Raw genomic sequence first — 13,265 nt, 5'->3', positions numbered from 1 at the left:
ATGTTATTTGTGTGTCAGTGTGTTGTAGCTTACGGTTAACATTTCCAGACGTTGTTGGGGACTGATTTGAAAAGAAAAAATAGACCGAATGATTTCACTGGGTGACATGACCAGTGAAACTAAAGCACATAATTGATTCTAAAGCTATAACACTCAAATTGGATATACATAAACACAGTATTTATTAAAGCTACTAATCTATGTATAACTTCATTTATGACGCGTGACCTACATGTATCCAAGGTGATAAATCATTTTTAATTACAGGCCCTTACAATAGGCATCGACCGTGACCGTCTTGGTTTTAGCCGCCTTAGCACGAGCGAACACAATATACAACCTATACAACAACAGCAGTTGGCCTTACAAAAACATTATGGCTTATTATTGAATTCTTTCTTAATTGAATTAAAAATACTATGCGTTTTAACAATTACTTTTGTATCAGGATGACAAGCTTCAATGTGTTTTGGTTTTAGTCAAGACCCGTCAGACATGGTATGCTAATCCATCATAGAGACCCTAGACTACAAAGGATTATAGAGGAAATCCCGAAGCAATAATAAGTAAATTGTAAGGCATTTTTTATTTTTAATAATTCAATTTATAGTGTCAATAAGTAACTGTGACTTGTAAATATTTTTATATTTACTTTTACTTTTTATTTTTTGTTTATTTTTTTTTCAATGTACAATGATGGGCAGTTACAAGAAATGCATGCCAATAATATTTCAAATTTATTTGACATTAAACAAAGTAATCTTTAGTCAGGATAGTAAGGTATTTATTAGGAGTTTGATATCCGATAATTGTAAATATTTCTAAACTAGGCATTTAATAAAGTTCAAACATATGCAATAGGACATAGAAACGTTATATTCTCGAATGCAAACATTCAGTCTGTAAACGACGACCAAAGAGCATTTCTGCATCCCATACAGTTCAAATAATAATATATACATTAAAACAACATAATTTATTTCGTGTCTGTATTTGGACAGATTCTGCATTGTTTCTACAATTCACAACGACGATAATATTATTTGAGGAACATTAAACTTGGCATGCTAGGAAATGTTTTTCGCTAGAGAAACAAACAATAAGTACAGTTGCAGTTGTCGACAAAAACATTTCTCTAGTGCAGCTGTCGTTCGGTACAGAAACACTGTCCTCATACAGCTATCTTTCGCTACAGAAACACTGTACTAGTACAGTTGTTGTTTGCGAGGTTAACACTGTCCTGGTCCAGCTGTCAATCGCTACAGAAACCATTTCTGAGTGTAGCTTTCGTTTGCTAGGTAAACACCGTCATAGAACAGCTCTCAATCGTTTCAGAAACACCGTCTCAATACAGTTGTCGTTCGCAAGATTATCACCGTCCTAGTACAGCTGTCGTTCGCAACATAAACACCGTCCTAGTACAGCTGTCGTTTGCAACAGAAACACCGTCCTAGTACAGCTGGCGTTCGCAACAGAAATACTTTACCAGTACAGCTGTCGTTTGCTACATAAACACTGATCCTGTACAGCTTTCGTTTGCTTCGAAAACACCGTCATAGTACAGCTGTCGTTCGCAACAGAAAGAATGTACTAGTGCAGTTGTCGATCTCATCACTGTCATAATTCAGTTATCGTTCGCACATTGTCGTAGTACAGCTGTCGTTAGTTTACTTTTCTAGTTTTTCTGTCGTTCGCTAAGCTCACTGTCTTCCTTCAGCTGTTGTTCACTACTTTATGAGTAAAATATCCTTAAGTAAAACTGTTCAGAGTTGGACATATATTTCCAGTATGATGGGATTATTCATAATATGTTTAACATACAATGATTGTCCCTCTCATTGATAAATTACAATTATACTCAATACAAAACATGTCATGCAAGTTTGTTGATCGTTGTATCCTTAACTTTATTAAGCTAGTACATGTTTCTTTCTATATACACATACATGAACCATGTAAACCTTTTAAAAAGAAATGTGTTTTAAAACTACTGTTTTCACTGTTTAACTCTTAAATATACAGCAGCAGATAGATATAACATGTGATATTGCCGCAAATTGCGACGGAATTTCGCAAAGCAATCAGCTCGAATTCATTGCGAACTTTCTTCTCAAGTTCTTTGCCGACACGATTTGTGCGGGTTTCGCGTAGCCCGTTCCACAAGTCATTCGTGTCTCAGACTTCAAAGAATAAAAACATGGACTCGTCCCGAATCTTATAACCTATAAAAACCAGACACACGGCCCATGGGTAGCAATAAGCCGTTGTAGATACGGCAAAGAGCCATGGATACATTATTTGTGTTGATTTTTTGTGCGTGCGCTTCTGGTGTGCAAGGGAACATGTAAGTATAAAGTAGTTCGTGACTGTATTTTTGAAAACTTGAATCATAACTTTATATTGAATATTGTTTGCATAAATAATCAATAGGCAATTACCGAAGTCTACAATTTAATGAAGGCGTTTCATAAAATATTTAATGATATTTTTCTCGTACCATGTGGAAATACATTTTTGTCATCAACAAGTCGAAAGTAAAACAAAGTATATTTAAATAAGCGCTATATAAACAGTAATTTAATATGTATATGAGCAAATTAAATATGAAAAGCAATAAACTAATAAATACGCATTTAATTTAAAAAGGGGCATTAAAAAACTTACATGTTCAGCGTAACACTGTACACTTTCCGAAAAAATGTACATGTTCATATATATCAACATTTTACCTCAACTATTAGTATATAAGCAATAAAGTCACCATATATTTACAAAAAAGAGGGCATATCTAAATTATAAAGACATTTATGTAAAGAACAACTGTATATTGTATTTAGTCATTCCAGAGGAGCATATTATGAAGCTTAAATATGATTTCAGTGTATTTTGTTGAGAAAGTATACATGTGTCGTTCAATAAGATTCACTTTTTTTTAGTTTCAGAAATTACCACTATGTAATTGCACCAAACGTTATTCGCCTGGACAGTCAAGAAAAATTCCTGGTTGGCATATTAGGCAGTAACCGAACTCTGCAACTTGATGTAAGCGTTTTATAAAATACCTTACAACTTTTTCACGACCCATTTGGAAATATATTTTAGCCACAAACAAGTCCAAAGTAAAATAAAGTAAATTAAAAGAAAACCATTTGATTTTTTTTTAAATAACACAATACGACAATGGTAATCAAATAATATAGAAAACACATCTTATAAACTGTGTCAAGAATGCGAACGTATGCGTAGGCAGTATGCTTATCATTAGCAAAATATGCCTTCGCGAAACGTTTATATAAATACATTTGTCTTGGTTTTAACACACGTTTCCATGTTGTTTCCAAAAGAATATTTCACTATTGAATTTATCTCTGCGCATATAAAAATTATATGAGTAACATGCATGTGATTGCTATTAAATGTGAACATCACCTCTTAATCGTTATGTATACATGAATGTATAGATAATAAGATATGTTATTTGTATTGTGTTACTTTTGCGTGTGTAAATTGTTTTTAATTTCCATACAATATTGAATAACCGTTTTATTTATTATGCATTCGTGGATTATTTATAAGTTGTTTTGTGTTAAGTTAACGAACAGTAGTTTAATGATTTATTATATAATGTAGCGTTCGAGCACATTCCCTTCATTATGCGGACAAATATGTTATTAAGTTCTAGATCATACATTTAAGAGTATTCTTACAATTGTAATAATTGTGTTCGAAATTGCGAATGATTATACAATGAAACAGAAGACCCTGCTTGTTTCATTACTGAACGTTGTACGAGATAGTGATATGTGCTCAGACGAATATCAACAGCTAAAATACATGGAATTTATTTTCGTTTTTCCCAGAATTTTTCATGAGATAAAATAGATTACAGCTCTACATTTAGCTTATCGAATGAAATTATCGAAAACTGATACCGATATTACACCACTTGCCATCCATCTGTATTATTTGGTTTAAGTCGTAAGTCACTAATTTCTAAAAACCCAACCCAACATCTGTTCTGCATGCATTTCGTGGGACACTATCTTTGTATAAATTTCGTTCTTGGAAAGAACATGTAAAATAAGTGACCAATGAAAACTATTTTGCAGCAGTTCATTGTTAATATAAAAAGTTTAAACATGCCACTTATACACGCAAATGCGGCGTTCCTTTTAAATGTTGTTATGTTTAAACATGGATGATAAATGGGTCAGTATTACGATAATTTATTGATGATGTTTTCAATTTCCAAGAAGAGATCAATTGTTTAAACGTTATCATCAGATATGGAGAACGTATCCTGTAAAATTGCACAATGCTTGATATTTTTTATACCGTATCTGTCAAATTTTTCATTGCAACTTTCTTAGTTGTTAAACTTATTAGTTCGATGTATTAGTTAATATTTCTTGCATATGTCTGTATTTTCAAAAACTAAATGTAATTCTCATGTTTTGCAATACATGTATATTTATGTGAATATTTTCTGAACTCATATTTCATTCCCATTGCCGGAAATGACATTTGACGCTATAAAAATGTAAAATTTGCCAGGACAACAATGTTACATTAATTGTGATGGGTTTAATGATACACACACTAATGTTTTGGGTAACGCTGTAAGAAAAATGCAATGTGTTTGTTTGCTTGTTAAAACTTGTTTAACTGGCATATCGACCATATTACAGTTTCAAAAAATAGAACGATATATGATGCATTTAGTATATTAAATTGAATTCTGAACATGCCGAAAGTCTAGAACAAATTCACGAACTACAACTAAGCACTCCTGATATCAGTCATGTTGTCTTGGTAAATTCTTATTGATGACATTCGAGAATTTGGATTCGCTGATAATTCCAATATGTCCCTGTATCGCAACATGTACTGATTCATTGATAATTAAAATAGGTTCCGGTATCGCGACATGTACTTTAAAGTTTATGTTTTGAAATAATAATGAATATATCTTGACCTTTGAACCAGTCACCAGATTGCGTTATGTTTTACTAAACGCAAGCCATAAATGGTCTCATACAATAAGTGTTTGATGGTTTACTGAATTAAATTAAAGAATAGCAGCTTAATTATTGCCAACACTGTCAAACTAAGTTTAAATGTATGCATGGAGCTCGTTCCTAATAAAACAGTCTTTGTCATTAAGGCTCGTGGTAAATATCAACCGTAAGTTTAGATCGTATCAGTTTATAAAGACTGGCTTTGATTAAATTTAAACATTTGATAACAAAACTTGCGAATTGGCTGTGTGGCAATGTCTGGTTTAATGCTAGATGGTGTAATTGCGTAAATGAATTCAATGTACATTGAGGCATTCAACAATATTTATGAATGTTTCCTAAACGTATGTTGCTACGTATTTCAAACTAAAAACACTACTTATACGAGAAGAGATAACTCCTGTATTGTAGATATGGTTCGAGTATCTAGAGCAACAGTTGCTGCGGCAGTCAGTCTGGATATATAGCCCGGGTACACATGTTCATAGAATATAAATCTTTTATGCGTTAATGCAAATAATATTACAGTTATACATGATGAAATAAATATTTTTATTATGCTTTCGCCACTAAACAATAATTTGTTTATTTGAAGTACTATTTATTGAAACAATTTTTCAATACAGTTTCTTGCCATTCATTTGACAATTTATATAACGATAATTGAATAGTTGTGTTATGTTTTAATATTTATAGCATTTATACTATTTGTAAGAATACTAATTACTTCATAACATTTTGTCATATTTTAGAAACTCCAGTCCTGGTCACTTTCAAAGTCACCGCAAATGACCTCTTCGCAAATGTTGAAGATGTAAAAAAAACACGAAATAAGCCGAAAACAATCCGGCTTGTATGTCAGGATAATTTAAATAACAAGCAGATCCAGGACATTCCTCTCAGCTTCAAGTCCGGATATCTGATCGTGCAGACTGATAAGCCTTTGTACAACCCAACGCAAACAGGTACAGCTTGATGTAACACAGAGCAAACATATACAGCTTGATGTAGCTCGGAGCAAACAGGCACAGCTTGATTTAACACAGAGCAAACAGGTACAGCGTGATGTAACACAGAGCAAACAGGTACGGCATGATGAAACACTGAGAAACAGGTACAGCTTGATGTTATCCACAGCAAACAGGTACAGCTTGATGTTATCCAGAGCAAACAGGTGCAGCTTGATGTAAATCAGAGCAAACAGGTACAGCTTGATGTAACACAGAGAAAACAGGTACAGCTTGATGTAACACAGAGCAAACAGATGCAGCTTGATGTAACACAGAGCAAATAGGTAAAGCTTGATTCAACACAGAAAAAAAGGGACAGCTTGATGTAACACAGAGCAAACAGGTACAGCTTGATGTTATCCAGAGCAAACAGTTACAGCTTAATGTAACACAGAGCAAACAGGTACAGCTTGATGTTGTCCAGAGCAAACTTGTACAGCTTGATGTTATCTAGAGCAAACAGGTACAGCTTGATGTTACACATAGCAAAAATGTACAGCTTGATGTAAATCAGAGCACACAGGTACAGCTTTTTGTTACACAGAAAAAACAGGTACAGCTGGATGTTATCCAGAGCAAACAGGTACAGATTGATGTAACACAGAGAAAATAGGTTCAGCTTGATGTAACTCAAATCAAACAGGTTCAGCTTGATGTAACATAGATCACATAGGTACAGCTTGATGTAACACAGAGCAAACAGGTACAGCTGGATGTAGCACAATGAAAATATATACAGTTTGATGTAACAGAGAGCAAACAAGTACAGCTTGATGTAACACAGAGAAAATAGGTAAAGCTTGATTCAACACAGAAAAAATAGGTACAGCTTGATGTAACACAGAGCAAACAGGTACAGCTTGATGTTATCCAGAGCAAACTGGTACAGCTTGATGTTATCTAGAGCAAACAGGTACAGCTTGATGTTACACATAGCAAAAAGGTACAGCTTGATGTTATCTAGAGCAAACAGGTATAGCTTGATGTTACACATAGCAAAAAGGTACAGCTTGATGTTATCTAGAGCAAACAGGTACAGCTTGATGTTACACATAGCAAAAAGGTACAGCTTGATGTTATCTAGAGCAAACAGGTACAGCTTGATGTTACACATAGCAAAAAGGTACAGCTTGATGTAAATCAGAGCACACAGGTACAGCTTGATGTAACACATAGCAAAAAGGTAAAGCTTGATGTTATCTAGAGAAAACAGGTACATTTTGATATAACACAGAGCAAACAGGTACAGCTTGATGTTATCTAGAGCAAACAGGTACAGCTTGATGTTACACATAGCAAAAAGGTACAGCTTGATATAAATCAGAGCACACAGGTACAGCTTTATGTTGCACAGAGAAAACAGGTACAGCTTGATGTTATCCAGAGCAAACAGTTGCAGATTGATGTAACACAGAGAAAATAGGTTCAGCTTGATGTAACTCAAATCAAACAGGTTCAGCTTGATGTAACATAGATCACATAGGTACAGCTTGATGTAACACAGAGCAAACAGGTACAGCTGGATGTAGCACAAAGAAAATATATACAGTTTGATGAAACACAGAGCAAACAGGTACAGCTTGATGTTATCCAGAGCAAACAGGTACAGCTTGATGTAATACATAACAAACCGGTGCAGCTTGATTAAGCTTGGAGCAAACAGGTACAGCTTGATTTAACATAGAGATAACATGTACAGCTTGATGTAACTACCAGCAAACAGGTACAGATTGATGTTACACAGAGCAAACAGGTACAGCTCGATTAAACTCAGAGCAAACAGGTACAGTTTGATGTTATCCAGAGCAAACAGGTACAGCTTGATGTAACACAGAGCAAACAGGTAGAGCTTGATGTAACACAAAGCAAACAGGTACAGCTCGATTAAACTCAGAGCAAACAGGTACAGTTTGATGTTATTCAGAGCAAACAGGTACAGCTTGATGTTATCCAGAGCAAACATGTACAGTTTGATATAACACAGAGCAAACAAGTACAGCTTGATGTAAGAAAGAGCAAACATGTACAGTTTGATAAAACCCAGAGCAAACAGGTACAGCTTGATGTAACCCAGAGGAAAACGGTACAGCTTGTTAATATCCAGGGCAACAGGTGCAGCTTTACGTAACAAAGCTTGATTCAATAGAGCGCACATTTATCAGGAGGTTATAGCATGGGTTTTTGTATGCTCATAAAAAGGAATCATGTTTTCAAATTAATTAAATATTTTTTATTTAGAGCATTCGCGGGAGCGTGCAGATGTTAGTATGCATCTGAATGCATGCAAGAACTTCATTATGTGTTTTTAGACATATACACAAATAGTGGTTTTTATTGTTTTATCTTTCTTTTTCATAATGAATACAAGGACAAGTAATAAAAATCATATTGTTTGTCAAGGGTTATTGAATGTAAAAGATCAGTATCCATTGTGTCTGAAAGCGTATCTTTTATTTCAAAAGTTTACCAATATTTATTTCAAGTGAACGTTCGAGTGTTGGCTATGGATGAAAATATGAAACCTGTCAAGAACAAGTACCTGGAAATCGATTTGATTGTGAGTAGTTCCATGAACATCATTGTATTTGTTACTAAATACAACCCGACAGGACATTTATAATTCGAATCGGTCTTGAAAGGCAGTGTGTATATATTGAAGTAATTTGGCGCCAACATAGAAACACCATTATAGAAAGCTTTAACATAAGTTTAGTTTTAAGTTGTAGTTTAAACTTATCATAATATCTTTATTATGACAGACTTGTAATTTAGATCCAATCCCATAGCTTGTTCATGATTTTGATTTGTTGTTTAGATAAAAATGAAAGTAAAATGTGGGTACACAAACTTTTTTTTGCGATATAGAACAATTACACATAAGTATGCAGCTTGTTAAAATAAAACGTTCACATTTTGTGAACCACAATACCACAACCTTTCGTACATTATCGACAATATCGAAATTTCTAGAAAATCTTACCCATACAACAAATATTATTTTAATATTTAACGTAGAACAGTGTCTTCGTAATACATACACATTTAAGAAAAACCATTGATCGACTTCTTTGTTTCTTCATACGATTATAATTTTATCCTCTGCTTTTCAGAAAGAAATCAATCATAAGTTAATATCAATCACTTTAACATGTTACTATGGTGTTGTTTTTTTATTCCAAGGCATTTTCAATACTGATCAAGATATAAATTAGCAAAGATAAATTGGATTATATATGAAAGCAAAAATTTCACAAACACAATTCCCACATGCCCAATTTTTCTTTAACCTTGTATACAAATATACGTTTTCTATGGTGAAATGAAGCAAGCAGTTCATTAATAATAATTTCCAGTACATCGTGATTGCGGTTAGTTTTTAAACGTATTTTGCATTGAAACGAATTTGTACTTTTAAAAGCAAATACTACGTAAATAGTTTAAGTCATGGTGTTAATACAAACGGGTCAAACCAAGGAAAATAGTTATGTATATTGTCTTTCTTCTAAACCTATTTTTTTCTTTCGCTCACCCTATTTATATGAATCGTCTTTTGTCTCATTTCGACAATTGAGAGCCTTTTAATTATGTATACAAATCTAAATAACGTTTTGCTCGCTGGCGGAGAGGCATGATGGACGAACGTTAAACCTATAGCCAGCCACGTTGAACCGGTCAGGGAGCTCATAAGCTTAAAATATATGCAACCATATCCAAAGCATAGAGTTGGAATACCTTCCATGCGCGTTGTTTGTACACGCATAACCAAGACACGTATTTGCCTTCATAAGAAAAATCTTCTCAGAATTTATGTTTTTTAGAGCTGTATTATCATTTTTTGTTTTATATTTTCATTCTACAATGCCATAAGCCATATACATAAACACTTTTGCTCAATGCTATATAGAATCCATCAAATATGGCTGTCGGCAGGAAGCCATTTCCACCCGGAAGTTCTATCAACGGTTTCTATAGATGTGATTTCGAGCTTCCGCCTTTTCCAGAAATTGGAACATGGACTATCAAAGCAAAATTTGGAGATATGGTAAGTGCCAAATGTTTTCCTATGATGTGAAATTTAAGCAAAGCAAACTAGCGAATAACTATGTACGTTATAAGTTAGTTGAAATATGCATATTTCGCCCGTATGTATGTAAGTACTTGTAAAGATAAAATCTTTTATCAACAAACAGAAAAGTATAAGATTAAAAGCAAACTTTGTTTAAATGAAATATTGTAAAATATTATTATAATTAGTCTCTATATAAAATTGAATTTTAACATATTACTAGTTGGAGACGTACGCTATTGCCCCGATTGACGTACGCGAATTTGGTAAGTCTCATCACAAATATACAAAACTTTGTAAGTTTACTTTTTTTAACTGATCGGAATATTGAATATAACAATTCAATCGGTTAGATCGTTTCTTTTGGGTTATTGTTTTATCATGCAATAGCAAATGGTTCATTTGAAGTAAATAGGCATAGACATGTTAAAATATTTCTTGTGATGTAAGCGGCTTGCATTCATAGCTTGCTGTGTGTGTAATATTCGATCCTTAAGGCATTTCGTTAATAACAAGGAAATACTAAGCGGGGAAAAAGGGATCATACTTCTATTTAAAAAATGAGTTTTACATTTAGTGTAGACACATTTTAAAACCGTTATTTTAACAGAGCTTTTGCATTGAAATGTTACTGATAGAATTTTATAGACCTTCGTTAATTTGAGACTTAAATGGGACAAACTCTTTGTTAACTTGCACATTTCTATAATCAAATACATATAAATCATTACCAAAACACTTGAATTCGTTAGCCTTGTGTATGTTTACATGTTTTAGCAAGGCATTTTGGCTAAGTTGTTTTGTTTTACACCTTACAGTACTTCCAACGTTTGGCATACATCTTGAGACGACACCTGCCTATATTTTGCCTACCGATGATACTGTATCTGTCGCGATTACTGCAATGTGAGTATTTAAACAACACTTTAAATTAAAACAATGATAGTTTGTTAAGCCCGCTTGTTTTGTTATAATATTAGTTTGAGCTCTAGTGAAGTCTTTGTTGTAACGCAATGTTAAATACGCAGAGACGACGTGTCTAATGTAACTCAAAGGTCAAGATCACATGCCACATTTGGACTTACTAGTGCTCATCTGGACTTTAACCTCAATATTCATTTTGCCAATTTTTACACAAATTTGCGCCTTAAGGATATTGTGTGTTGAGTGTGAGACATGTTTCTCACATTCTAATTTTGAAGACACCTTTTTGGGTAAAATAGCATATATGGGCTCATTAAAAACTCTTCCATGTATACCGTTATAATTAAAGAAACGTTAACTACAACTTCTGTTTGCTACGAAGGTACGTGTACGGAAAGGCGGTCGATGGTACTGCTCGACTTCTCTTCGACATTCGGAGGGAGGGGGAAGTATCCAACAATAAGACGATATTTACCATGGAAAACGTACTGCAGGTAAACACGTCGGATTTAGACGCGACTGTAAAGTGTCTATAAAACTACGTGTGTACTACATAGAAAAGTGAATCTATTACTGCGCTAAAGTCTAATAATATCTTATAAATTATGATAGAAACGAATTGATATGCCTCAATACAAAATAATCAAAGCGATTCAGTAGCGCAACACGATTTGAAAATTGCTCTTCAAGATCAAAAATGAAAATATGTTGAACTCGATCGCTCACGCTGTCACACAATCGATCATTTGTTTTAGCTAAGTAGCACCGGCACAGCACAATTTACTATTGACATCAAGTCGTTAAAGGCGAACAAAGGTGGCAGCTTTCCAGCAGGTGGTGTCTTGGAGCTTTCGGCTACAGTTCATGAGTCGGCCACGGGAAAAGAAGAATCGGAATTTGACGACTCGGTTAAGTTTGTGAGGGCCCCGTATATATTTGATTTATCCAGATCCAAGACTACGTTTCGAAAAGGTTCCATTTACTATCTGCAGGTATGTATAATGAAAAAATATTTACCGTACACGGTGTATTATCACTTTAATTAAACATTGGAAAATACCTTTCAGAACAGAACTTCTGTTTAAAAAATGATCGAGCCACTGATGTTTCCATGTTTAAAAACAATGACTACAATCAACCAGTACAACGATCTTACTTGCTATCATTCACCAGCATTATGATGACCGATTTTAAAGGATCGCGTGGGGAGTAAACGAAAAAAAATTAGCGATACTTCAAAACAACGTCAATAGATTATCACACATTGAATGCGAAATACGAGTAAATGAGTGCATCGCTGTGTAGCTGCACACACACACACACATACACAAACACACACCATTACCATACTGTTTCGGCGTTACCTAATGAACAAAGCCTTGGGGTTGAATAAGACAGTTTATTCTCGAGCGAAAAAACATTATATATATTTAATGTTGGCACAATACTATTGACGAGTAAAGTAATGTAGACGTTTTATGGACAGTGATTTAAAAAAACAACAAATTTCGATTGCTGTTCATATATAACATATAATTCACACAATTCAGTATTAATTTACATTTCATGCAGTGACTATATTCTTTAGCATTTTATAAATTTTAAAGGAATCCTTAAATACGTGATCAATTACTATTTAGAATAGCTGAGTTGTTTTTTAAAAGGACGTTACCGACTATTGCTTATTATTGATGTCTGTCATTTATACATTTTGCTCCTTTGTTAGTCAAAAATAATACGTTTGAAAACTAACGATGCGTGCATATAAACAATAAACTATATCCATTTGTCTTGAATATGTAAAGAATATGACCACTTCATTTTGAAACTGGTATAATTGTATCATAGCAAGTTAACACGTCGTTTATTTGCAGGTGCTTGCATTGAACGTACTTGGAATAAAGGCCGCGAATATAACGTTTAACGTAGAAGTGTACAATGCCAATCGAATAATACATTCTCTTACCCGAAGGACAGACAGTTCCGGTCAATCATTAGAAGATTTACAATCTGGTGTATTTGCAAATCCCGGCACGTACACACTTAAGGTATGCCAATGTCTGTGGTACAAGTAAATGGCATTTCAACATTTTTTTCATTTTTTTTCTATGAAAATTATAATGTTATTTGTCTGCTTGCAAATTTGACCGAATAATTTATTTAACAGAAGCAAGTGAATAAGAACGAAACTTGACAAAATACAATATTTCGTTCTCACATGTGATTCTGCTGATTGTGCTTATTAAA

The 13,265-nt window shown here is 33.8% G+C and overlaps 1 protein-coding gene across 2 annotated transcripts in view; it reads left to right on the top strand.

The window, feature by feature from the left end:
* Positions 1-2,210: 2,210 nt before the first annotated feature.
* The window catches only part of LOC127845094 (complement C3-like), a 45,343-nt gene continuing 34,288 nt past the window's right edge, over positions 2,211-13,265 (top strand). For both annotated transcript variants that reach the window (XM_052375784.1, XM_052375783.1), the window contains exons 1-11: positions 2,211-2,344; positions 2,937-3,042; positions 5,430-5,490; positions 5,771-5,983; positions 8,512-8,585; positions 9,933-10,070; positions 10,318-10,360; positions 10,913-11,000; positions 11,401-11,512; positions 11,774-12,010; positions 12,893-13,066. In XM_052375784.1, coding sequence (XP_052231744.1) covers positions 2,286-2,344; positions 2,937-3,042; positions 5,430-5,490; positions 5,771-5,983; positions 8,512-8,585; positions 9,933-10,070; positions 10,318-10,360; positions 10,913-11,000; positions 11,401-11,512; positions 11,774-12,010; positions 12,893-13,066 — 1,305 coding nt within the window. In that variant the 5' untranslated portion in view covers positions 2,211-2,285. The remainder of the gene's footprint in view (positions 2,345-2,936; positions 3,043-5,429; positions 5,491-5,770; positions 5,984-8,511; positions 8,586-9,932; positions 10,071-10,317; positions 10,361-10,912; positions 11,001-11,400; positions 11,513-11,773; positions 12,011-12,892; positions 13,067-13,265) is intronic.

The sequence above is a fragment of the Dreissena polymorpha genome, chromosome 9, assembly GCF_020536995.1.
Source record: "Dreissena polymorpha isolate Duluth1 chromosome 9, UMN_Dpol_1.0, whole genome shotgun sequence".
Lineage (NCBI taxonomy): Eukaryota > Metazoa > Mollusca > Bivalvia > Myida > Dreissenidae > Dreissena > Dreissena polymorpha.
This window is presented reverse-complemented; position numbering and strand designations above follow the sequence as displayed.